Source organism: Sardina pilchardus, chromosome 1 (assembly GCF_963854185.1).
Source record: "Sardina pilchardus chromosome 1, fSarPil1.1, whole genome shotgun sequence".
In the NCBI taxonomy this organism is placed as follows: Eukaryota; Metazoa; Chordata; class Actinopteri; order Clupeiformes; family Clupeidae; genus Sardina; species Sardina pilchardus.
Genome location: NC_084994.1, coordinates 28,698,350 through 28,721,998, shown reverse-complemented (window position 1 = coordinate 28,721,998; position 23,649 = coordinate 28,698,350). Strand labels below are relative to the sequence as shown.

Genomic DNA, 23,649 nt, shown 5'->3' with positions numbered 1-23,649 from the left:
AAAACGGCCCCCAGGCCCTGTAGACTTCCATCGGTGGTGAGTATGAAAGGTAAGGTGAAGTCGGGATAGGCAAGAACGGGTGGGTTCATCAGGCTACGTTTCAGCTCTTCAAAAGCATGTTGGCAGTCATCACTCCATCTGAATGGCTCTGCAGGCCCATCTTTAAGTCCCTTGCCGACCAAAGCATGGAGGGGCCGAGCAAGGTGGGCAAACCTGGGGACGAATCTTCTGTAGTAACTCATGAACCCCAGGACTTGCCTCAACTCTCTCACTGACTTAGGAGCTGCCCACGTCTCCAACACGCGCACTTTCTCTTGATCCACCTGGATGCCTTGAGCAGAGATTATGTGGCCGAGAAACTTTACTTCCTCCCTCAGGAGGTGACATTTGCTAGGCTTCAGTTTTAGGCCGTGCCGCCTCAACCTACAGAACACGAGTTCAAGTCTTTCACAATGGGTGTCGAAGTCATTGGAGAAAACTATGACATCGTCCAAATAAATGAGTAGCACCTCGAACGTCAGATCGCCCAGCACCACGCCCATAAGTCGTTGAAATGTGGCCGGGGCGTTGCATAGCCCGAATGGCATCCGTGACCACTCAAACAGACCAAATGGAGTGGTGACTGCTGTTTTAGACCGATCTGCATCATCCATGGCCACTTGGAAATAGCCAGAGGTTAAGTCCAAGGTCGAAAACAGCTGCGCTTTCCCTAATGCATCGAGCGATTCGTCCACACGAGGCAGTGGGTAGGCATCTTTGCAGGTCACTTGGTTTAGCTTTCGGTAGTCGCAACAAAACCTCACACTGCCATCTTTCTTCATCACGATCACAGCAGGTGAGGCCCAGGGGCTACAACTCTCATTAAGAACTCCTTGAGAGACTAGGTCCTGAATGTGTTGCTTAAACTGTTGGAAGACCTGAGGCGGAACCCGACGATGCCGCTGCTTAATGGGCGGGGCCTCTCCTGTCGGTATACTGTGGGTAACAGAAGTGGTGTATCCAAAATCTGAGTCATTTTTTGAAAACACATCCTGATGCTTAGCTAATAAATCTCTGAGCTTCTGACACTGGAGGGGAGAAAGCCCTTCTAGACTAACTTGAACAGGGACAGGTAGCTGCTCTGCTTCACTCCCCTCAGACTGGGTCAGTCCCGTTTCAACAGCCTTCACATGCAACTCCCCATCCTTCTCTTCAAACTCTATGAGTTCCTTTGGCAGCACCTGCTGTGGCTTATACATTGCTGCAACTCTTGACCTTGGCTTCAGTCGCACCGGATTTTTACTGGAATTCAGCACTCGGATGGGGACACGACCATCAGTGGTTTTGGCAAGCACATTAGCGACTAGGAGGCTCTTTGGCAAGCTCACTCCAGAAGTGGCCTCTACTAACACCTGACAGCTTGTGTTTGAGGGCCCTCCGCAACGACCTTCTAGAATACGTTCACTGAATGGGGGAATAGTGACTGTCTCTCTTCCAGCCACCTTCACATAGCCTATTCGGTCACTCTGTTCGAAAATCCTTGCCTCCTTTCTGATGTTCGCCAGCACCCTCTGAACTTTGGCCTCTGTTCCCCGGTACTTATTCATCTTCTTCACACTGTCTGTGGCTACAAAGAGATCTTTCAGTTCACTCAGCACGTTCATTCCCAGGATGCCAGGGAGTCCTTTCATCTCTTCCACATCTGGGCTCTCATCTTTGAGGACAAAGATACATTTTCTGCCGACGGTCTTTCCCATGCACTCTATGTCCGCTTCCAAGCAGCCAAGGAGGGGAATTTCCAGGCCGTTCGCGGCAGTGAGCTGAACCCAGTTGGCGGAGGACAATGTGGCCTGTCCAAAATGTTCTCGGAAGTGAGATTCCCGGATTGTAGTCACCTCCGACCCCGTGTCCAAAAGGCAGTCTGTCTTGACGCCGGCTATCTTCACTTCAACAACCAAGCAGTTTCCAAAGGCTCTCTCATTCAGGACCCCAGAAGTGTTATTTGGCTGCTTCGCCAGGTGACTTCTAATTACAGGGACGTCTGGGCCAGGGTGCTCTGCCCGTACAGAGTTGTTTCCCCTAGTCTCGGATGGCTCATCGCCCTGGAAGGGAGGGCGTGCTATGCCTATAACTCCCCTGTTCAGAGGACAGCGTCTGCTCGTGTGCCCAGGCTCATTACACGTGTAACAGATAAACTGTCCTTCTTCGTTCCTCAATGGTGGGCTTCTTGCTTTCCCGTCTTTCCCTTGTATCGCGCTGTTGCCCCTGCGACCCATCATCTGAAATAGCTCATCTTGACGGATGGCTATCTTTTGTATTGCTTCATGCAGCACCTCCATTGTCAATGATGAAGCAGGTTCATCAGTCACCCTCGTAGCATTAACCGTGCCTTTGGTGCGTGAGCTGCTTCGTGCAACATCAGAAGCCTGAATCTCTTCCTCCTCGGACCATGAGATGGCATCTTGCATTAGCTCAGCAAAGGTAAGACTCACATTTTCCTTTAACCTTTTCTTGATTTCTCTCCTCAGAATGTCATCTTTAAGCCCAAGAGCCAGCTGTTCTTTCAGCATTCCGTCTGCATCTGGGACACGGTTGGCATCTCTGCGCTTAATCCGCATTAGCTTCTCTTGGATGTCATAGGCGTAAGAACGTATGGTCTCTCCAGGCAGCTGCTTGCGGTCATAGAATTCTTTGAGCCGGGTGCCTAAAGGAGCTTTGTCGCCATAAGTCTTACGTAGAACTTCAAATATGCCCGCTGCATCCTTACCTTTGTCGTCGGCCACATACTTGACTGTGAGTTTGGCTTCGGCTTTAAGATGCTGTTTGATGAACTCCGCTTGGTCTTCTACAGGGACTTTCATGATTTGAAGGGCAGACTTCATCGATGAGATCCATTCTTCAACGTCCAGCTCACCTTGCTTACCACTGAAATCCGAAATCTTGCGGTCTCTGGGAATATACACTGTAGCTGAAGGGGGCTTTTCTTTCTGCTGATCAATGACTGATTTAGCTAACGCCAGAGCTTCTCTTTGCTCGTTTCTAGCCTGCACCAGTGCGTGAGCTTGGTCATGAAACTTCTCCTGCATCTCGTCAAATTGTTTCTTAAGCTGCTCTAATTCTGCCATGACTTCTGCTTAAAAGTACAGCATATATTGACAACAAAAAAAAGAGAAAAGGTTGCTTATTCTATCCTGTTCGTGACGCCAATTGTGGCGGTCGGAGTTATTGCCGCCGCCTTGTAGGGGATAGTGTAGTACTTTTGCCTAGGGAGCCTTGAGTGGGCCAGGATCTAGGTCCTCCACACCCAATAGCTACAGCCCCAATGTCCGTGTATGCACGGGCAAGTTGTGTCCTGTTCAGCAGCCCCGACTAAATGCAGGCTTAATAGACTGATTACAGTAGGCTTCAGGATGTAAAGAGTGTCCAGTGGCTGCCTGAAGGGAATGTGGTGTATGAGTATGTACTTTACACTCACCCCGACTCTATTCAAGTCTAGCTGAATCAGGTGGAGCGCCCCTACCCCCAGGTAAGTAACCCCAAAAGAGAATAATTAAGAGAAATAATATTTATTACTACTCCTAAGATACTAATGGATAAATGCAGCACTTTTAGATAACTTTTAGTTGTGCTTACAAAACTATCTTTTTAACAGGTTACCAGAAAACATCAATTCACCTTTGACGTTGTGTTGACATGAATTAACAATCCCACAGATAAATGGCTACAGTTCTCAATCACTTATCCTCTCTAAACAGACATCCACTTTAAATGACTTTCTTATAGGATTAGTAATTCTATTAAATTCACATTCCTTCAAAACACCAAACAATGAAAACCAGTGTAAATTTCTGAGTAAACACAATCAATCCAACACAGAATATCAGACATTCACATTCAAAATAGGTAGTGTAAGCAAAGTCAGTGTAAATGACGTTAGCTGTCAATATTGTGTGCAGGCGCGTTTCTGTTCAGTTCAGTTCAGTTCGGGCGCCATGTGAGAGAGGGAGAATCAGTAACAGTCTTGTTTCTCTCCAAACAGTGCGAATGGCGTGCGGGTGTGTGTGTGAATGAATTGAATGTATGAGCCACTCTCAGTTCAGATCTGTCCAGGCTGTGTGGAGCGCGTGTGTGCGTGTTTTGTCAGTGTAACTGTTATAAGGAGGTAATTACCACAACCAGCGAGATCACCATGTGGATGTCGGACAAATGGCAGGGCAGGAACCTTTCCCGGGCAATCTTCTCTAACTTTAATGCACTAGTAGCCACCAGCAACACGAGCTCGTAATGGCGGCTCCTCTTGTAGATGAACAGGCAAAGAGTTAGCTTCTCCGACGTAACCCGTCTGTATGCCTCAATCACTCGTCCCAAAATAAACTCTAAACTAACAAAATAAACGTAATTCACTACAGTGTAGTAAACGATACAGACATTTGTCTCCGGCTCACACCTCACGCTCTTCCAGCCGTCCTCTGTGTAGCCTAACATATGCCGCCATGTTACATTCCCTCGTAGCAAACTCCGGTTTTAAATCAAATGCAGCCCGACTTTGTCGCCTTCACTTCAAAATGAAACGTAAAAGATATCGACGTGATACTGACTTACAAACTCAACGAATACGGCTGTAGTTGACTGCTATTTAACTTCTAACTTTAGTTCAGTTCTTACTGTTACCGCTCAATCAACCAGGCTCCATTTCTTCACGTTACTCTCTGTTACAGCTCCGCTCGTTCACCCAGCCTGCGCGTTCACGAGACTCAATCTGTCTTAAAGGCACAGCACCAATATTTGCACCCGCTACATTCCCCCCTGCGAAACCCTGCCATGTCCTCCGACATCCACCATGATCCCTGAAACACAGAGGATAGCACAACATGTCAAAACACAGAATGGCAGTATCAAACAGTGCATTTTCAACAAGTACATGAGGATGCTTTAGAACACTTTCATTACTCAAACCTTAACATCCAAACACATAGTCATACATACAGATATTCTTAAAACACTTTCATTTTCACACATTACTTCAGAACATAATCACTCCTGAATCTAGAGGGAAGTGTACCCCTGGTCTGTCTCTGAGACCGCCTAGGTTCAAACACACTTTCACTCTCACTCCCTGCGTCTGACCCTCCAGTAGCTCCCAGCTCTTCCTGCATGTGCCTAACAGGCTCCCCTATGGCCTCCCCATCAACCTCATCCCCACTACTGAAATGCTCCTCCACCACTTCTCTATTCCCCATGTCTGTGTTGGGCATGGCAATGGGCGTGTGTGTAGTGGCAGGGATGCAAATTATGTCGGGGCAGTCTGTGTCAGTGTCCGGGACAGTGTCCTTCCTTAGCTGGTGCCTGCCTATGGGACGTGGTGGTAGGGACTGGAAAGTACAGAGTCTGAGTTGGTCTCTGTGAACCACTTTTGAGGGGCCTCCCGTCTCAGGACGGATAGTGTAAACGGGGATGTCACCGTGGTTCTGTTTGACCACAATGTAGGGAAAGGGTTCCCACTTATCTCCTATCTTATTTCTGCCCCGATGGGAGTGATTGCGTAAGAGAACACGATCACCAGCTCTCATGAGAGCTCCAGCAGCCCTGCGGTCATAGGCTCTTTTCCTTCTTCTGGACGCATCCTGCGCCGCAGCATTAGCAACCTCCACTGCTGTTTTGAACTTCTCGTGATGAGTCTTTACCCAGTCGTCAAGATTATCCACTTCTTCATCCTCCAGGTCTTTTCCCCCTAAGATGTCCATCGGCAGCCTGGGATCTCTGGCGAACATCAGGTAAAAAGGTGAGTACCCTGTAGAGGAATGGATGCGACTGTTGTAAGCCATGACGAGCTCAGAAAGGTATTCATCCCACCTCCTTTTCTTCTCAGCAGGCAATGTCCTCAGCATTTCGTGCTTAGTTCGATTGAACCGTTCACATTGGGCATTGCCCTGAGGGTGGTAGGGGCTGGTGCGGCTCTTACCTATTCTGTAGATCTTGCACAGCTCTTTTATCACGTTGGCCTCAAAACAGCGCCCTTGGTCTGAATGCAGTCGTGCCGGGCATCCATAATGAACGAACCAGTGCTTTATGAGGTTCTTGGCTGTAGTGTATGCAGTTTGATTCTTGGTCGGCACTGCAATTGTGAACCGAGTGAACATGTCGGTAAGGACGAGCACGTTTTCATACCCCCCATTGGATCTCTCAAGCAGTGTGTAATCCATCGCCAGCACCTCAAGAGGTGCCGTAATGTTCGTACAGGTCATTGGAGCCTTAATTTTGGGAAAGACGTCTTTTGCCAGAGTACAGCGCTTGCATTCCTTAATCCAAGCCTGCACATCGTTGGTCATTGTCGGCCAGTAATAGCTCCGCCTCATGAGCTCAAGAGTGCTCTGTTCTGCGAAGTGCCCACCATGTTCATGCTGACTTTCAAACACTCGACGCTGCAAACTTTCTGGGACAATTAACTGCCGAATTTCTTCCCCGTCTCTCGGATCGCGGATAGATCGAAACAGGACTCCTTTTTGAAGGGCTAGCCGCTCAAACTGCTTGACAAGTCGCTTCAGCTTTGGGTCCATGTCCCTCAGTTCCAACAGAGTGGGCTTCCTGTGGTTCCACACAGCTGAGTAGGCAGGCTGCACATTGGGATCCCTTTTTTGCTCCTGTTCTATCTCAGGCCAGCTGAAGCCACTCACAGTTCTCTTTATGACATTCTGCGTGGCCCTTTCCACCTTGGCTGCACCTGTTTTCTCTTCAGGCCCAGGCCAGAGACAGGCCCGCACTTCGTCCGATCCGAGGCGTATGAAGTCCTTCCCTGAATCTTCCTCATCTGGCTCTGTGACTGCCGGGATTCTCGACAAGACATCAGCGTTCGCATTTTGACGACCAGGCTTATAACAGACTTCAAAATTGTAATCCGCAAGCTGGGCTACCCAGCGCTGCTCTACTGCTCCTAAGTTGGCAGATCCCAGGTAGCGCAGCGGGTTGTGATCTGATACAACTGTGAACTTGGAATACATTAAATATTCTTTAAATTTTTCTGTTATCGCCCACTTGAGAGCAAGCAGCTCTAATTTGAACGCACTGTAATTTTTGTCGTTCTTTTCAGCCCCACGCAGGCCTCGGCTGGCAAAGGCAATGACATACTCGACTCCCCCCTGCTTTTGGCTTAAAACGGCCCCCAGGCCCTGTAGACTTCCATCGGTGGTGAGTATGAAAGGTAAGGTGAAGTCGGGATAGGCAAGAACGGGTGGGTTCATCAGGCTACGTTTCAGCTCTTCAAAAGCATGTTGGCAGTCATCACTCCATCTGAATGGCTCTGCAGGCCCATCTTTAAGTCCCTTGCCGACCAAAGCATGGAGGGGCCGAGCAAGGTGGGCAAACCTGGGGACGAATCTTCTGTAGTAACTCATGAACCCCAGGACTTGCCTCAACTCTCTCACTGACTTAGGAGCTGCCCACGTCTCCAACACGCGCACTTTCTCTTGATCCACCTGGATGCCTTGAGCAGAGATTATGTGGCCGAGAAACTTTACTTCCTCCCTCAGGAGGTGACATTTGCTAGGCTTCAGTTTTAGGCCGTGCCGCCTCAACCTACAGAACACGAGTTCAAGTCTTTCACAATGGGTGTCGAAGTCATTGGAGAAAACTATGACATCGTCCAAATAAATGAGTAGCACCTCGAACGTCAGATCGCCCAGCACCACGCCCATAAGTCGTTGAAATGTGGCCGGGGCGTTGCATAGCCCGAATGGCATCCGTGACCACTCAAACAGACCAAATGGAGTGGTGACTGCTGTTTTAGACCGATCTGCATCATCCATGGCCACTTGGAAATAGCCAGAGGTTAAGTCCAAGGTCGAAAACAGCTGCGCTTTCCCTAATGCATCGAGCGATTCGTCCACACGAGGCAGTGGGTAGGCATCTTTGCAGGTCACTTGGTTTAGCTTTCGGTAGTCGCAACAAAACCTCACACTGCCATCTTTCTTCATCACGATCACAGCAGGTGAGGCCCAGGGGCTACAACTCTCATTAAGAACTCCTTGAGAGACTAGGTCCTGAATGTGTTGCTTAAACTGTTGGAAGACCTGAGGCGGAACCCGACGATGCCGCTGCTTAATGGGCGGGGCCTCTCCTGTCGGTATACTGTGGGTAACAGAAGTGGTGTATCCAAAATCTGAGTCATTTTTTGAAAACACATCCTGATGCTTAGCTAATAAATCTCTGAGCTTCTGACACTGGAGGGGAGAAAGCCCTTCTAGACTAACTTGAACAGGGACAGGTAGCTGCTCTGCTTCACTCCCCTCAGACTGGGTCAGTCCCGTTTCAACAGCCTTCACATGCAACTCCCCATCCTTCTCTTCAAACTCTATGAGTTCCTTTGGCAGCACCTGCTGTGGCTTATACATTGCTGCAACTCTTGACCTTGGCTTCAGTCGCACCGGATTTTTACTGGAATTCAGCACTCGGATGGGGACACGACCATCAGTGGTTTTGGCAAGCACATTAGCGACTAGGAGGCTCTTTGGCAAGCTCACTCCAGAAGTGGCCTCTACTAACACCTGACAGCTTGTGTTTGAGGGCCCTCCGCAACGACCTTCTAGAATACGTTCACTGAATGGGGGAATAGTGACTGTCTCATTTATTCAATTCAGTCTGTCAACGTTATATGATTCAACAATCCCATACATTCTTCAACATTCGTTCTCTCATTTTCCATACAAACTGGTTCACTTGATTCAAGAGCTGCTAACGGGACTATCGATGGGCTTTGTTCTGTCTCTCTTCTAATATGGCGGATCATAACCGCTAGTGGAGTTGTTTCACCGTGTGGGAATATTCTCTCTCTAGCTGACCTCCGCAATCTGCGGGACCGACGGCTCACTCTTGTCTCTGTGGGAAAGTAATCTGCTCCATAAGGATGAGGTCTAGGAAACACGTCAGTAATGATATGAGATGTAGTGATTAAGTGTAGGCAAGAGTGAGCATCTTCTCTGTTGACCAGATTGGTGGCAGTATAATAGGAGACTGATAATGTAGAATCGCCATGGCTACAGCGAGGTAAGGGGATGCATTGCTACCGTTAGAATAGAAGTGGAAAGACTGTAAGAAAATATGTTATGCTAAGTATCTTCGAGACACTGGAATAACTGTGGAAACTGTGTTGCGCTTGTTTGGTGCAGCGGTGGCCATTCATGTGTTGCCCGAGCCATGAGAACGATGGGTGTCGGGGATCAGTGGAGCTTTTGCAGCATTTCTCAGAGCTCAGTAGAGCTGTTGCTGCATGGGTCTCAGCAGAGCTGTTGCTGCATGGGTCTCAGTAGAGCTGTTGCTGCATGGGTTTCAGTAGAGCTGTTGCTGCATGGGTCTCAATAGAGCTGTTGCTGCATGGGTCTCAGCAGAGCTGTTGCTGCATGGGTCTCAGTAGAGCTGTTGCTGCATGGGTCTCTATAAAGGTGTTGCTGCATGGGTCCAAGGGCTCATTTCATCCTATCTGTGGCAGCCTTAAGCCACAATTGGACCTGGGCCCGTATTCACAAAGCATTTTATCTTACCACTAAGAGTACTCCTAAATCGCGCTAGAAGATTTTAGTTAGGAGTTTTCCCTTATATTAAAAGTTATTCACAAAGCCTTTCAGACCTACTTTTAGTAAGGAGAAACACCCACTCCTAAACTAAAAGTGAGTCTTCGTTGCTATGGTTGACGTCATTACTCATGCACGAGCTTGATGAAAGTGACCACCTTGATTGGCTGGTGATTATAACGCGGGAATGATGGCAAAAACCTCCCCTACGATGACGAGTTGAGTGACAGGTGTCAGGTCTTAGCTGGTGAGCATGCGTGGGCTATGTCAGACTGTGAAGGATGGAAGATGATGAATAAATGGGTATAGCCTAAATGAATAAAGACTAGGCTAAAGCAAATAGCCTAGGAGCATAATGAAACACGGACTGGAGCAGTAGCCTATATTTGCAACATGGTTTAAATGAATCTGTATGAAAGCACGTAGCCTAGGCTACATTCGCGAAGAGGATAAACAATTTAATTTAATTTAGCCCTACAACGACACGTTACATTTAGTTTACATGCAGTGGTGGTTTTTTGATTGTCGGGGGCGTTATTGCATCTCTTAGTTGCAATGCACAATGATTCCCTCGCATGACGGCTCCTGTAACTGCACGGTCATTACACTACATCGCGACGTGAAATGCCACTAAAAGCGGTTTGTGAATAGGTCTTACTGAGTTAGGAGTCCTCTCGACTTCTTTTAAGCTGTCCTAGACTTAGGAGCTACTTTTAGGCTTAAAAATGCTTTGTGAATTACTTTTAGTGAGAAAAATTAGGAGTCCTAAAGTTAGGAGTGACACGCCCATTATTTTTAGGAGTTTCTCCTAAATTCGCCAGTTAGGAGCTACTTTTAGCCCTAAAATTCTTTGTGAATACGGGCCCTGGGCTGGAAGAAAGTGTTAGAATACCATTTACGTGATTAATATCCAATATTCAGCACGATACAACATACAGTACGACACAGTATACATGATAGGCAGATTGAATAGGCATGAAATGATGAGTAGGTACAGTAGATGCCATGAAATACGTGAGTAGGCAGATGGAATGGAATGTTGTTCCATGGCACTGCTGGGTGCCCAAGCTGATGGTGCGGGGAAGTCCAGCGTGGCTCCGGGCATGGAATGGGTAGAGGGTAGAGGGGCAAAGAGAGGGAGCAGTTGCCCCCAAAACAACTGGAAGGGGGCAGTCTGGGAGGAAGTCCTGGCGTAAACGGCAGTAAGGAGGCTTTTTTTCCCTACCAACAGAAGTGGGGTGAGTGATGGCTGTCAATCAACCATATGGGCTCCTCCCAAACTTTGTTTAGAAACATCTAAACGCTGAGATGGAGCTGGGGAACAGCATTCTAACATGAAGTGGAGATCCTTGCAGTATAAAATGTGTTGAGAAGTTAATGGAAGTTTACTCTTGATATTGAATATGATATTCTTGATATTGAATTCATGATAAACACATCTCATACTAAACTCAGTGATGTGTCAAAACTGTATTTTCTTCTCTCATCCTTCTTAAGGTATGACCATGGAGGAGAGTGCAGGATTAAACCAGGACCCAGAAAATGTGAGTGGTTTTACTTCACATGGAAGCATTAATTTGTGTGTGTGTGTGTGTGTGTGTGTGTGTGTGTGTGTGTGTGTGTGTGTGTGTGTGTGTGTGTGTGTGTGTGTGTGTGTGTGTGTGTGTGTGTGTGTTCCGTCTATTGCCTCTATCTTCCCTCTGGCATTAGGGGGTGTGTGTCTGTGTTTGTTTGTTTTGAGTGTTGTGTGTGTGTTAGGGGTGCAACGGATCGAAGAAATGGATCGTGGATCTGGATCGTTCCTCGGATCAGAGTCTTCGGCTCGGATCATTTTTCGGATCAGCAAAAAAAAAAAAAGACAATAGCGTACAATTAATATAGTTCGTGAGCTGAGAATTATAAGGTGTCTTTGGCGGGATGTCGTAACGTGGCTCAAGCACTTTCAGCATGTGTTTAAAGTCCTCGTTTTGCACACTGATAGATAGATAGATAGATACTTTATTGATCCCCAAGGGGAAATTCAAGATAATTCATTGGGCAGATAATGATGCCTAATAACTGCGGCCGCGCTGTCATCTGTGCATAGGCTACCTGACAGCGGAAGAGTGTAGTTTTACACCGGGAGTAGGCCTATGGAGGAGGAGGCAATAGCCTTGCAGCATTAGCCTACCTGCAGCGTGTTAGAGAGATGGAACTGTTCAGTGACATCGGGTGCTTTAAATACACGTAATACATGTACTTGGACAAGTGCTTAGTTTTTCTGCGAGTGCAGCTGTGGCGGCAACATTTCGGAAACATGACTCAGGTCGGCAGCAGGAAAAGTTCCGGTAGTAGATAAAAAGTCTGTGAACATTGCAGAAATAGGCTACACGTCTGTCTGAAAGAGCCGACAGTGCATCCACACCATCACGGCGTTATCCACTAACCTCTTTCCTTCATCATTAAATTTGCCAGGGAAGCCTAAATGCTCCCATAGCCTGTGGGTTTAAATGACGCGGGGCGTTCAAGCTCCTCCGTTTTTTTTGTTTTTTTTTTTTCACCATAAATCAATTCGCGGATCATGTGTGTGCCGAACCGAAGATATTGATCCGAACGGATCATTGCACCCCTAGTGTGTGTCCTGTTTACACACTCCTGTGTGTGTGTTTGTGTGTGTGAGTGTCCACAGGAGAGGAGAACCACACACTCTGTCTGTGTGTTTGTGTGTATATGTACACTCCTGTTTACATACACCTACTGTATATATGTGTGTGTGTGTGTGTGTGTGTGTGTGTGTGTGTGTGTGTGTGTGTGTGTGTGTGTGTGTGTGTGTCCACAGGAAAGGAGAGCCACACACTCCTGTTTACATACTCCTTTGTTAGTGTGTGTGTGTGTGTGTGTGTGTGTGTGTGTCCACAGGAAAGGAGAGCCACACACTCCTGTTTGCACACTCCTATGTGTGTGTGTGTGTGTGTGTGTGTGTGTGTGTGTTAGTGTGTGTGTGTGTGTGTCCATAGAAGAGGAGTGCACACACTCCTGTTTACATACACCTGTGTGTGTGTGTGTGTGTCTGTGTGTGTGTGTGTGTGTGTGTGTGTGTGTGTGTTGTAAACATGTCCTGTTTTACCCCATGTTCTGATGAGTAGTGTTGCTTTCGTCAACGAAAATTATGACTAAATATCGTCGTCAACGAACTTTTTTCACGTGACTATAACGAGACGAGACGCAACGTAAATGCTGGCCATGTGACGATGACTATAATTAAATTTATAAGGCAATATCGTTGACGAATAAAAACGAGACTAAATGTGGTTTACAAAATAAAAACCATGCTAACATCTCTCTTCATTTTCGAAGACCAGAAGGACAGGAATGTTATAACATTATTTTGTGTCGTTTAGTCGTGTGTTATTATTTTGCAGTATTTCTGTTTCCTGCGTCTCACTTCAGGGGCGCATCAGGTTGCATAGTCTGATTATCATACCAGAGGACCAGCGTTTCTCGCGTGGGCCTCTTGGTCATATCCGGTGCTTCTGTCACTCATCTGATAATATTTGATCATATAGCAAAGGAGCGGTAGATGTATAGCCTATCGTTATCGCTAATAGAAGCTAAGAAATATAGGCTACGTTCAGTCTGTTAGATTGGCAACTCTCTCAGTTCAACTTTGCACTAGGCTACTTATCTCACCTCCGCATGTAGATCTAATTCAGATGAAAATGTTAACAGGCAACTGCAGATTTGATTTGTGTGTAGCCTAAGCTTCTGTCCAGCTGATGCTGGCGCTATCATATAGCCTACAATAATAACATTATTCCACCGATCAGCAACGAAGTTCTAATCATAGACACATTTTTAATGGAACCTTGGCTTAGTAGGCTATCTAATGTTGTGTGGGAATTGGAAGAAAACTATTGAAAACAATTCCTTACCAACCACACAAGTGCACGTGTGTTGTTTATTTAAACGCTAGAAAAACGGAATCAAAGACGGTGCTGTTCATCAACAAAATCAGCATGGAGTTAAAACGTAATTTAAAGTCCCACGCATTTAAAGGGGCAGCGACCACTCAAGCCTGTAGCCTACCAAAACTGAGTGATGAACGTGAAATGCGTTTTATAGGCTACAAAACACTGCATTAAGATGACAACTGTGTGTAACCACGCATAGGCTACCTAGTTAATGGTGAAATAGCATCCACATTTACAGCATTCAATAACCTAAGGACAACTTGATCTTAAGTTAAATTGTTCTCAGAAAAGGAACAGCAGGTCTACAGAATATTCCAAATAGTCCTTTCATGGTGACAGGGGGAGACCAAACTCTGTGTAACATACCTGATTCCACTGTCAATGTTCAGTGCCTATGTAACCTGTAATATTTGTAATTTTTTTATCCATGAAAATTAACCAAAATGTATCATTTCCTATTAAAGGGGTAGTTCAGAATTTTGGACATAGGACCTCATTTCCAGGTTAGCCAGTGTGATATTTATCAGTGGAGACCGTAATCTGCACATTTCATCCAGTCCTATAGTTTCAGAGTTCGCTGGTGCTATAGTGCCTGCCACTTAAAACAGTCTTACCCAGTCTATGGAGGAACAACCCCTTAAAATAGAATTGCATTAATAAAAAGATGCTAAAATCCAATTTTCATTGACTAAAACAAGACTAAAAGTCATTAGTTTTCGTCAACTAAAACTAGACGAAAATAAGACTAAAATGCTCATACTTTTAGTCGACTAAAACTTGACTAGACTAAAAGAGTATGAACGTGACTAAAACTGATAAAAACTAAAATGACAGCTTGACACAAAGACTAGACTAAAACTAAAACCAAAACAGGCCGCCAAAAACAACACTACTGATGAGGATGTTCTCTCCTCTCTCCTCTCCTCTTGTGTGCAGATGCCTGTGAGCTCACACTAGACCCAAACACAGCATACAGAAATCTCTCTCTCTCTGAGGGGAACAGAAAGGTGACACGTGGGAGTCAGCAGCTGCCGTATCCTGACCACCCAGAGAGATTTGACTACTGGGATCAGGTGCTGTGTAGAGAGGGTCTGTCTGGACACCACCCAGGGAGATGTGACAGTCTGGGTCAGAGTCCAATCAGCACGGGTCAGTCTGGACGCTACTACTGGGAGGCTGAGTGGAGTAATAGTGCTGAGGTAGCAGTGGCCTATAAAAGCATGGAGAGGAAAGGGGGTGGGAACAGCAGCAGGTTTGGAGGTAATGCCAAGTCCTGGAGTCTGGAGTGCTCTGGGAACAGTTACTCTGCCTGGCACAATAGTAAGGAGACTGCCATACCTGCCCCCTCCTCCCGCTCCAGCAGAGTAGGAGTGTACCTGGACTGGCCAGCAGGCACTCTGTCCTTCTACAGCGTCTCCTCTAACACACTCACCCACCTGCACACGTTCCACTCCACATTCACTGAGCCCCTCTATCCTGGGTTTTGGACTCTCTCCTCAGTGTCCCTGTGCCAGATCACATGACCTCCTAATCCTGCAGCAGAGCTATACACTCGTGTGTGTGTGTGTGTGTGTGTGTGTGTGTGTGTGTGTGTGTGTGTGTGTGTGTGTGTGTGTGTGTGTGTGTGTGTGTGTGTGTGTGTGTGTGTGTGTGTGTGTGTGTGTGTGTGTGTGTGTGTGTTTGGAGTGGCTCAGTGTCCCTGTGCCAGATGACCACATGCCACATGACCTCCTAATCCTGCAGCAGAGGAGAGTCACACACTCCTGTTTACACACTCATATATCTGCGTGTGTGCATTCCTTCTCTTGCCTCATCTGTGTTGCATCGTCCCTCTCACACCTCCTAATCCTGCAGGAGAGGAGACTCCTGTTCTCACACTCCTACGTATCTGTGTGTGTCTGTGTGTCTGTGTGTGTGTGTGTGTGTGTGTGTGTGTGTGTGTTTTGTGTGTGTGTGTGTTTTATGTGTGTGTGTGTGTGTGTGTGTGTGTGTGTGTGTGTGTGTGTGTGTGTGTGCGTGCGTGTGTGTTCCTTCTCTTGCCTCCTCTGTGTAGCATCTTCCCTCTCACTGTTCCCCCTGTACACTGTTTGCTGCTCCCTCTGTTTCTTTTCTGTTTCTTTCTGTGTGCATCTCTCTGCTCCTTCTGTTTCGTTGTGTGTGTGTGTGTGTGTGTGTGTGTGTGTGTGTGTGTGTTCGTGTGTGTGTGTGTTCGTGTGTGTGTGTGTTCGTGTGTGTGTGTGTGTGTGTGTGTGTGGTGTTTTTGTGAATGTGTGGTTTTGTGTTCCTTCCCTTCCTTCTGTGTTACCAATTTCTATTTAAGTATCCAAACACGTCAGATATCTGACGCTGTTTTGAATTTGTTACAATATGAACTTTGACCCGTGTGTGTTGTTTATGTTCTGAAGATTAGAAGATGAACACACAGTGAGTGGGCAGGTTTTCTCAGGGCTGGAATTCTTAATCCACCGTTACTTTACATATATTCTGATATGCTTGAGAATGAGAGGGAGGAAAGGGGAGTCATTTTATTTGAATAATAAATGAAATATGTTATTGGTGAATTGATTAAAATGTCTTTGGTTTTATGTGACAAAGGGGAACAGAATGTTGTCCATAGGAAATTGTATATATATATAATATAGAAATATATATATATATAATATAGAAATTAAATAAAAATTGTGTGTGTGTGTGTGTTTGTGTAGCAAGCTGTATGTCACATGTGCATTCTCAGTTAGTAGAGATCACTCCACTTGACCTATTCCTGTGGGCATCCAGGTGGGGGTGGAGGGGTTGAGTAGTGATCTCCCATCCACAGAGGAGTTGCCCTTGACCACCTAACCCCCAAATGGATCTGGACACTGGATCCAGCTGCCCTCTGCTCTGTGTGTGTGTGTGTGTGTGTGTGTGTGTGTGTGTGTGTGTGTGTGTGTGTGCTGCTTACTGCTCTCTCTCTCTCTGTGTGTGTGTGTGTGTGTGTGTGTGTGTGTGTGTGTGTGTGTGTGTGTGTGCATGTGCTGCCCACTGCTGTGTGTGCATGTGCTGCCCACTGCTCTGTGTGTATGTGTGTGTGTGTGTGTGTGTGTGTGTGCTGCCCACTGCTCTGTGTGTGTGTGTGTGTGTGTGTGTGTGTGTGTGTGCTGCCTACTGCTCTGTGTGTGTTTGCGTGTGTGTGTGTGTGTGTGTGTGTGTGTGTGTGTGTGTGTGTGTGTGTGTGTGTGCTGCCTACTGCTCTCTTTGTGTGTGTGTGTGTGTGTGTGTGTGTGTGTGTGTGTGTGTGTGTGTGTATGTATGTCCTGCATGTCCTGCCCACTGCTCTGTGTGTGTATGTGCTGCCCACTGTTCCGCGTGTGTGTGTGTGTGTGTGTGTGTGTGTGTGTGTGTGCTGCCCATTGCTGTCTGTGTGTGTGTGTGTGCTGCCCACTGCTGTGTGTGTGTGTGTGTGTGTGTTTGTTTGTGTGTGTGTGTATGTGCTGCCCACTGCTCCGTGTGTGTGTGTGTATGTATGTGTGTGTGTGTGTGTGTGTGTGTGTGTGTGTGTGTGTGTGCTGTCAACTGCTCTGTATGGTTGTGTGTGTGTGTGTGTGTGTGTGTGTGTGTGTGTGTGTGTGTGTGTGTATCATGGGCCCTGGACACAAAATCAGAATATACGCACGCAGGTCAGAGTTCAACCCCACCTGACCACCAGGAGTGCGAGCATTGAGAATAGCCAGAGCCCCTTTAGGGAGAGCCGGTCCACTTCCTATTAGCTCCATTGTACCGGATTGTTCATGCAATCTGTTGAAATTCCGCTAGGGGCGTTGCCGAGCAAGTGATACTAGTGCCCTATATGTGGAGAGTATCGCCAACTCAAATCATGGGCGCCATCTTTACTACCGGAAGTGACGTTCGTCTCAATGATGGTCAATAGGGCGAATATGACATGTTGAAACAAATAGCTTAACATCGTCATAAACAAGCCTATAAATGTTATAATGTGCATCACTATCCATTAAGATGTTAATGCTGTTGCAAATACGCTGCATTATACATTTTGAAAAAATTAGCAAAGACCAGATAAATAGTAATAAACGTTGCCTAGTCGGAGCCAGCTAGCTCTGAAAACGCCTACGAGGCGAACTTTGTTTATCCAATTTCTTACAGCAGTTAGATATTAGTCTGAGGAAACACCTTGAAATAAGGCAGTAAGAGAAAGCTGAAAGCTTCATTTTGGTGAAATAAACCTGTTTAGGGAACAATGAATAACATCTTACCTTACTTAAGCCAGCGATCCCTACATGTTGCAGCAACTCTTTGAATCACTGTTAGATTTGACGTCTGACCTCCAGATTCGGACATAATGTATTTCGACCGTGCATGAGGCAAGACTAAAATATGCTATTTATTTTCTTTTTATCAATAAGTATGTTGTTTCAATAGACTCTGGGACAGTAAAAGAAAATAGTTTTAATTGAAATTTTTTTTTAAAATGTTATTTAAAAAATACATATATTATTATCATAAAGTTAGGCTATTATTATATAAAGTTATTATTATTACAAAACTACATGGAGGTCACCATTAGTTTGACCTCAAACTTTTCCGTTAAATAATAACTTACCCCTATGCACAAAACCTGCCAGACAATAATCACATTTTTCCCACTTCCATCACTCTCCTGAACTGTTTTTGTAATTGGACACCACCACCTTGGCCATAAGTTCAACTTTTACAGACTAAATCACATGCTTCTTGCACATCTCTTGCAATACATTTTGGACTCAATCTATTGGTAGGTGCCTTATGTATATTGTAGTGCTCTAGTATGCATCTTCTGACTGCATACTACTGTATGTCTAATTGTTCCAACAGCTAATGCCAGTCAAATTCCTTGTAGATATACTTGGCCAATACAAGCTCATTCTGATACTAAAACACACAAACTTGCTAGGTTTTCAAAAATATTTTTCAATAAAATATATTTCCATTTATTATAATCAAATTAAATAATCAAAGACAACAATTTCTGACTTGTGTAACAAACATTTACAAGACCATCAGAATCTAGGCCTATATGAAATGCAATATAAGCATGAGGGATGAGGATGAGAGATCTCCATGTGCTCTTTTCAGGTGTCACATTGTTGTCCTCCACCAAGTCCATCCCTTCATGGTCCTTTACATGGCCTGATTAGATGACATGGAGTTGATCAGCTGTCTGCGGTGTCCTCCCCTCAGACCAATTGTACCTTTGTTCTCGTCCTGCATGTAAAATAATGAAACTCTTGTCATTAAATGGGTAGATGTACATAAAAAATACCACTATTTCTACCACTGTAGTAAGGACTGCTCTTCTAAAAAATCTGAAATGTGCACAGGTTGTCATTAAATGTGTATGCTTCTACACCACACTCATTTATCTGTCGCACACTCTCTCACACACACCCACAAAACATGGGACACAAAGGGAGCAGACCGTGAATCTCCTCTCTCAGCCTCAGACTTGGATAATACAAGGCAGTACCATTTAACACCACACACGCTACATCCTCCTAATCATTTTACTAATGACATCATAGCAAAGTGTACCTGAGAAACTGCAACTAAGTGCCTTAATTAACCAAAAATATAAACATAATAATGTTAATGGTAGAACACGATGAAGAAAGGAAGCTGTTGTCTATCTTGACTTAAATTGATCCAGCTGAGGAAAGCACTTGTTCTTTGGAAGGAATTTCAATTTGTCTGCATGCAATATTGACACCGATCACATACCCTGTCTGTGTATAGTGTATTGTGCACACTGTGGTGGAGACTTGGGTCCATTTTGGGTCCATGTTGACTGGGCTGATTTGGTGATGAGGGGTGTCAGGCATCAGGGGAAAGGTGCTGAAGCAAGGAGCAGCAGCAGTAGCCTACAGGATCTTGAGGATGTTGAGGCGACGGGGCAGGGACCTTGAATCAGCAGACAGCTGTATCCCTCTTACTTCACCAGCCACTGACTCTTCTCTACCTACATCTAAAATAACAAAAAAGACAAAGAGGAAGCATAATATTTACTATATTGCTTTGTTTTATAATATAGACATAATTCATCACCTTAAACCATGATTCAATAAAGCATGGCACACTCACTAGAGGGCTGACAGATTGACAGATTGAAGTATAGCCTACACAACCAGTGTAGAGCTGAAGTCTGTATTGACACCACTTAATAATTCGTGATTAGCACACCACCTACCAAGTTTGACAGATAGCTAGCAAACCATATCTTCAAACTATGCTGTGTATTTCAACAGATTTATTTGGACAATAACCTACTGTGCCTAGGCTACTGGTAAAGTTTCTAACAACGTTGATAGAAAGACTAGCTAACTTGCAAACTGCAATTATCCGACCAGCTATTTCAGTCAAGCAGGAGGACATTATTAAAATAGGCAAACAAGACGTTGTCTTATTTTGCTCGACAAGAAAGAAAATGCAAAACTAACAAGTTTATCAATGATTACAGATCGCTATGTTACCTGCTAAGCAGCTGTAGCACTATTAGTAAACACACACGACACAGCACTACGTACTGGCTGCTTATCTTAATAGCCACTTTAGTGCTTCAAAAACGCAAAAATGCAAGGAAATTAAGACCATAAATGATAACAGTAGGAGATGAAAAACCTTATTTACCAGAGTTGTTCCAACCGTTTTCCTTTTAGACAAGGTTAAGACGAACGATGTTGATGTATTCGCTGCTCCTCCAGAAGTGGCATCTCTCCGGGTAGTTAGAAACAAAATCCGTGCTGCAAATGTCTTAACGAGTCTTATCACTAAAAATGCTTATGACGTAAACGTTATAATGTTAACGTTATCAGAAAAGTGTCCAGTGAGAAAATGGGTCGCTGTATGGTGAAGATATTAAGACTTAATGCCAACGATACTCAAACACTGCCATCTGAAAGCATTAGAAAGCATTCTAGTCAAAAGTACTTTTGGTAGTAAAAATGGCGTCCATAAAACACGTGACCACCTCTGAACCAATCCTTGGCAGAACTGCTCTGAACATTCCAAACACAGTTGGCGATACTCTCCACATATAGGGCACTAAGTGATACATGAATTGTGGTCTATGGGGCTAAGCGGCTAGAACTCGTTTTTTTCACAGTTGACAACTTCATTTCTTAATGTACATTGTCGTAGTAGCTACCTGAGTATAGGTTTTCCACTGGAAATGAAATAAAAAGTCACTCATGTCCTTTCTGCTTTTCATAGGATGGGCCGTTTTCCCTGTAACATGCTAGCATTTAGCTCATGGATGCTCGCGACAATCGCGACCGATTACGACCGTCGTGAAGCTGAACCTTCTTTTAGGTGTATGGCCGTAAAGTGGTTCGCTTGTGTCACGTGACATGAAAACGTTGAAAGGGTTTTTAGGATTAACAACACATATTGAAAATTGTATTGGTCAGCTGATTGTCAAGTCAAGTTATCCTGCATCGCATGCATTAATGCAATTTCAGGAGAAAAAATTATATAACGAGAAATGTGGTACTGGGGGGTTCAGCTCCATTGCTACCCATTCATTCATCACTTGCTCGTGATCGCCCTCTAGTTGCAGTACCATGCGGAAGTATTTTGCTAGTGGTCCTTCTCCCCTTATTAGACATTCTCTGGAATAGCCTAATGGCTGCAACTCACCACCTGACCACCAGGAGTGCGAGCATTGAGAATAGCCTATTGGCTGAAACTCACCACCTGACCACCAGGAGTGCGAGCATTGAGAATAGCCTATTGGCTGAAACTCACCACCTGACCACCAGGAGTGCGAGCATTGAGAATAGCCTAATGGCTGCAACTCACCACCTGACCACCAGGAGTGCGAGCATTGAGAATAGCCTAATGGCTGCAACTCACCACCTGACCACCAGGAGTGCGAGCATTGAGAATAGCCTAATGGCTGCAACTCACCACCAGACCACGCGAGTGCGAACCTTTCCTGCCTTTTTCTTTTATCCTTTGGTTTGACGCACCTGTTTAAAAAAGACTTTCAACAGTACTTCACCTTATAAGGCACCAGGACCCAACGCCTTCCAGATGTGTAATTCCAGATCCATCAATAAGGAAAATACATCAGTAATGTCCACAGCACAGGGGCCAATAAAGACTTCAGGAACCGCACATTCATATGGGCAGATGTTCAACTCCCAGTACACACACAGCAAATGGATCACACTGCACATTAGTACACTAACAGGTTCAGCTCAGCCAACCACGTCCTGTCCAGTCCTGCGTCCTTCCAGCAGGAACGGCTCCCACTGCAGGACCACCTGCTCACCTGTCTGGGGAAACTGGGCAAATGATCTGTGTTTGGGTCACACCCCTGTCTAGGGTCAGGAGCAACAACAGAAGAGAGAGCCTGCACTGTGGGCAAATACACATTGAAACAAAGTCTGTGAATGTGTTTGGAGAGTTTATTTGAGAGAAAACATGTCTACACACTTTTCTGCTGAGTCGTTGTGTCTGTGTGAGTCAGGTCAGTGTATCTGTATCAACATTTGAACATACAATTCTTAACATCTGCACGATTTAGTGTGTGTAGAAATGTTTCAGAAGAAATGATCTGTGTTCTGGTCACACCCCTGTCTAGGTTCAACATACAATTCTTAACATTTGCACAATTGTGTGTGTGTGTGTGTGTGTGTGTGTGTGTGTGTGTGTGTAAAAAACTAAAATCAATCAAAGCGCTCAGCCTCGAACAGCAAGGACGCTGAATAACCTGGGAGGGAGTGATCAACAGGACTATAAGCTGGGCTGACATGTGGAAGGTCCCCCAAGCAAGGTTGAGCTTCCTCATGAGGTCCACCTATGATACTCTCCCAAGCCCCAGCAACCTGTGCGTATGGTACGGCTCAGAGGAAAAGTGCCCACTCTGTAATGGCCCAAAGCCAAGCCTGCAGCATATCCTATCCAGCTGCAAAACAGCTGTGGCACAGGGCCGGTACAGGTGGCGTCATGAGCGCGTCCTGCGGAAGCTGCCGGAGATCCTGGAGACACGTAGGCTGGAAGAGCATCCAACAGCAACAACAAAGCGGCTGATCCACTTCATTGGAGAGGGAGGAGTGGCACAGAAAGTCCCACGGGAGAAGAGCTCAGCCCGTTAGAACATCTGGATGGGACTGGACCCTCAGAGTGGACCTGGAGCGGCTGCTCAAGTCTCCAACTGAGATCAGCACAACCAACCTGCCACCCGACATCATCCTGTGCTCCACCACAGCTCGGGCTGTGATTATGGCGGAGCTCACTGTCCCGTGGGAGGGAGGGAGGGATAGAGGGAGGGAGGGAGGGATGGAGGCAGCCTTTGAGAGGAAGAAAGAGCGCTACTCAGACCTCACAGCTGAGTGCAGAGAAGCAGGGTGCTCAGCTGTCAGCTCCCCTGTAGAGGTTCGGCTGCAGAGGGTTTGTGGGATCATCTCTGCAGCGCTTCTTGAAGAGTGTGGGAGTGACTGGTCTCCCACTCCAAAAGGCCCTCAAAGAAGTGGCTGAGGAGGCAGAGCAAGGGAGCTTGTGGCTTTGGCTCAGAAGAAAGGAGCAAATGTGGGGAAGGCGCGGATCCTAGGCTCAGCTGCAGGGGGCGCTAGGGAGACGTCCCTGCCGTTGCTCCAGCAACACCAGATGTTCCGGGATTAAAGGAGCCAAACATCAATGAAGGGGGAGGGGCTCCCGGCTGATGACCCTGCAGCTCCCCCAATGGCACCGTCGGAGGTGCCACAAGCAGCAGTGCTGAGCAGGTGTTCCCTCACCTGTGCTTCCATTTACACACTCCTCTATGGCACTGAACTAAACATCATTTGAGCTTCTTGAGCTTTGGGAAACAACAAGGAACATAAATGCACTCGCTTTACAAAACAGGACTCTGGTTGTTTGCCTCCTGCCCACTTTTCTCCAGCACCTCTGCCAGCTTCCTGAGCACTTGGTGGTGTGTCCATCTGAGCCGACCCTGTCAGTGCTGTTCTGCAGCCCCACAGAGCATGTTGGAGTGAGTGAGGCAATAGGCGCGTTCAAGTTCAACTCCAAATGACCTCTTGCAGCAGTGAGAGCTGCCGGTGGCAGCAGTGGAGGGGATACGAACGCTGCTATGAAGTTGTACACTCTCTACTTCCCGTAGTCTAGACTTGACCATGTGACGA

General features: G+C 46.1%; 2 protein-coding genes and 1 long non-coding RNA gene across 3 annotated transcripts; 1 reads left to right on the top strand and 2 right to left on the bottom strand.

The window, feature by feature from the left end:
* Positions 1-4,773: 4,773 nt before the first annotated feature.
* Positions 4,774-8,366, bottom strand: cuzd1.1 (CUB and zona pellucida-like domains 1, tandem duplicate 1). Its single transcript, XM_062533565.1, has 2 exons — positions 5,042-8,366; positions 4,774-4,826 (listed from the first exon to the last, which is right to left on the bottom strand). Exons 1-2 carry the CDS (start codon positions 8,364-8,366, stop codon positions 4,774-4,776), a joined length of 3,378 nt encoding a protein of 1,125 aa, XP_062389549.1.
* A 2,222-nt stretch (positions 8,367-10,588) lies between these two features.
* LOC134077914 (stonustoxin subunit beta-like) lies at positions 10,589-15,185 on the top strand. Its single transcript, XM_062533555.1, has 3 exons — positions 10,589-10,654; positions 11,044-11,086; positions 14,429-15,185. The coding sequence occupies exons 1-3, from the start codon at positions 10,589-10,591 to the stop codon at positions 15,013-15,015; spliced, it is 696 nt and encodes a 231-aa protein (XP_062389539.1). The 3' UTR covers positions 15,016-15,185.
* Positions 15,186-18,433: 3,248 nt separating this feature from the next.
* Positions 18,434-20,575, bottom strand: LOC134087983 (uncharacterized). The gene is made up of 3 exons (XR_009939871.1): positions 20,153-20,575; positions 19,247-19,490; positions 18,434-18,733 (listed from the first exon to the last, which is right to left on the bottom strand). It is a non-coding gene; the product is annotated as an uncharacterized LOC134087983 (long non-coding RNA).
* Between the last annotated feature and the right edge of the window lie 3,074 nt (positions 20,576-23,649).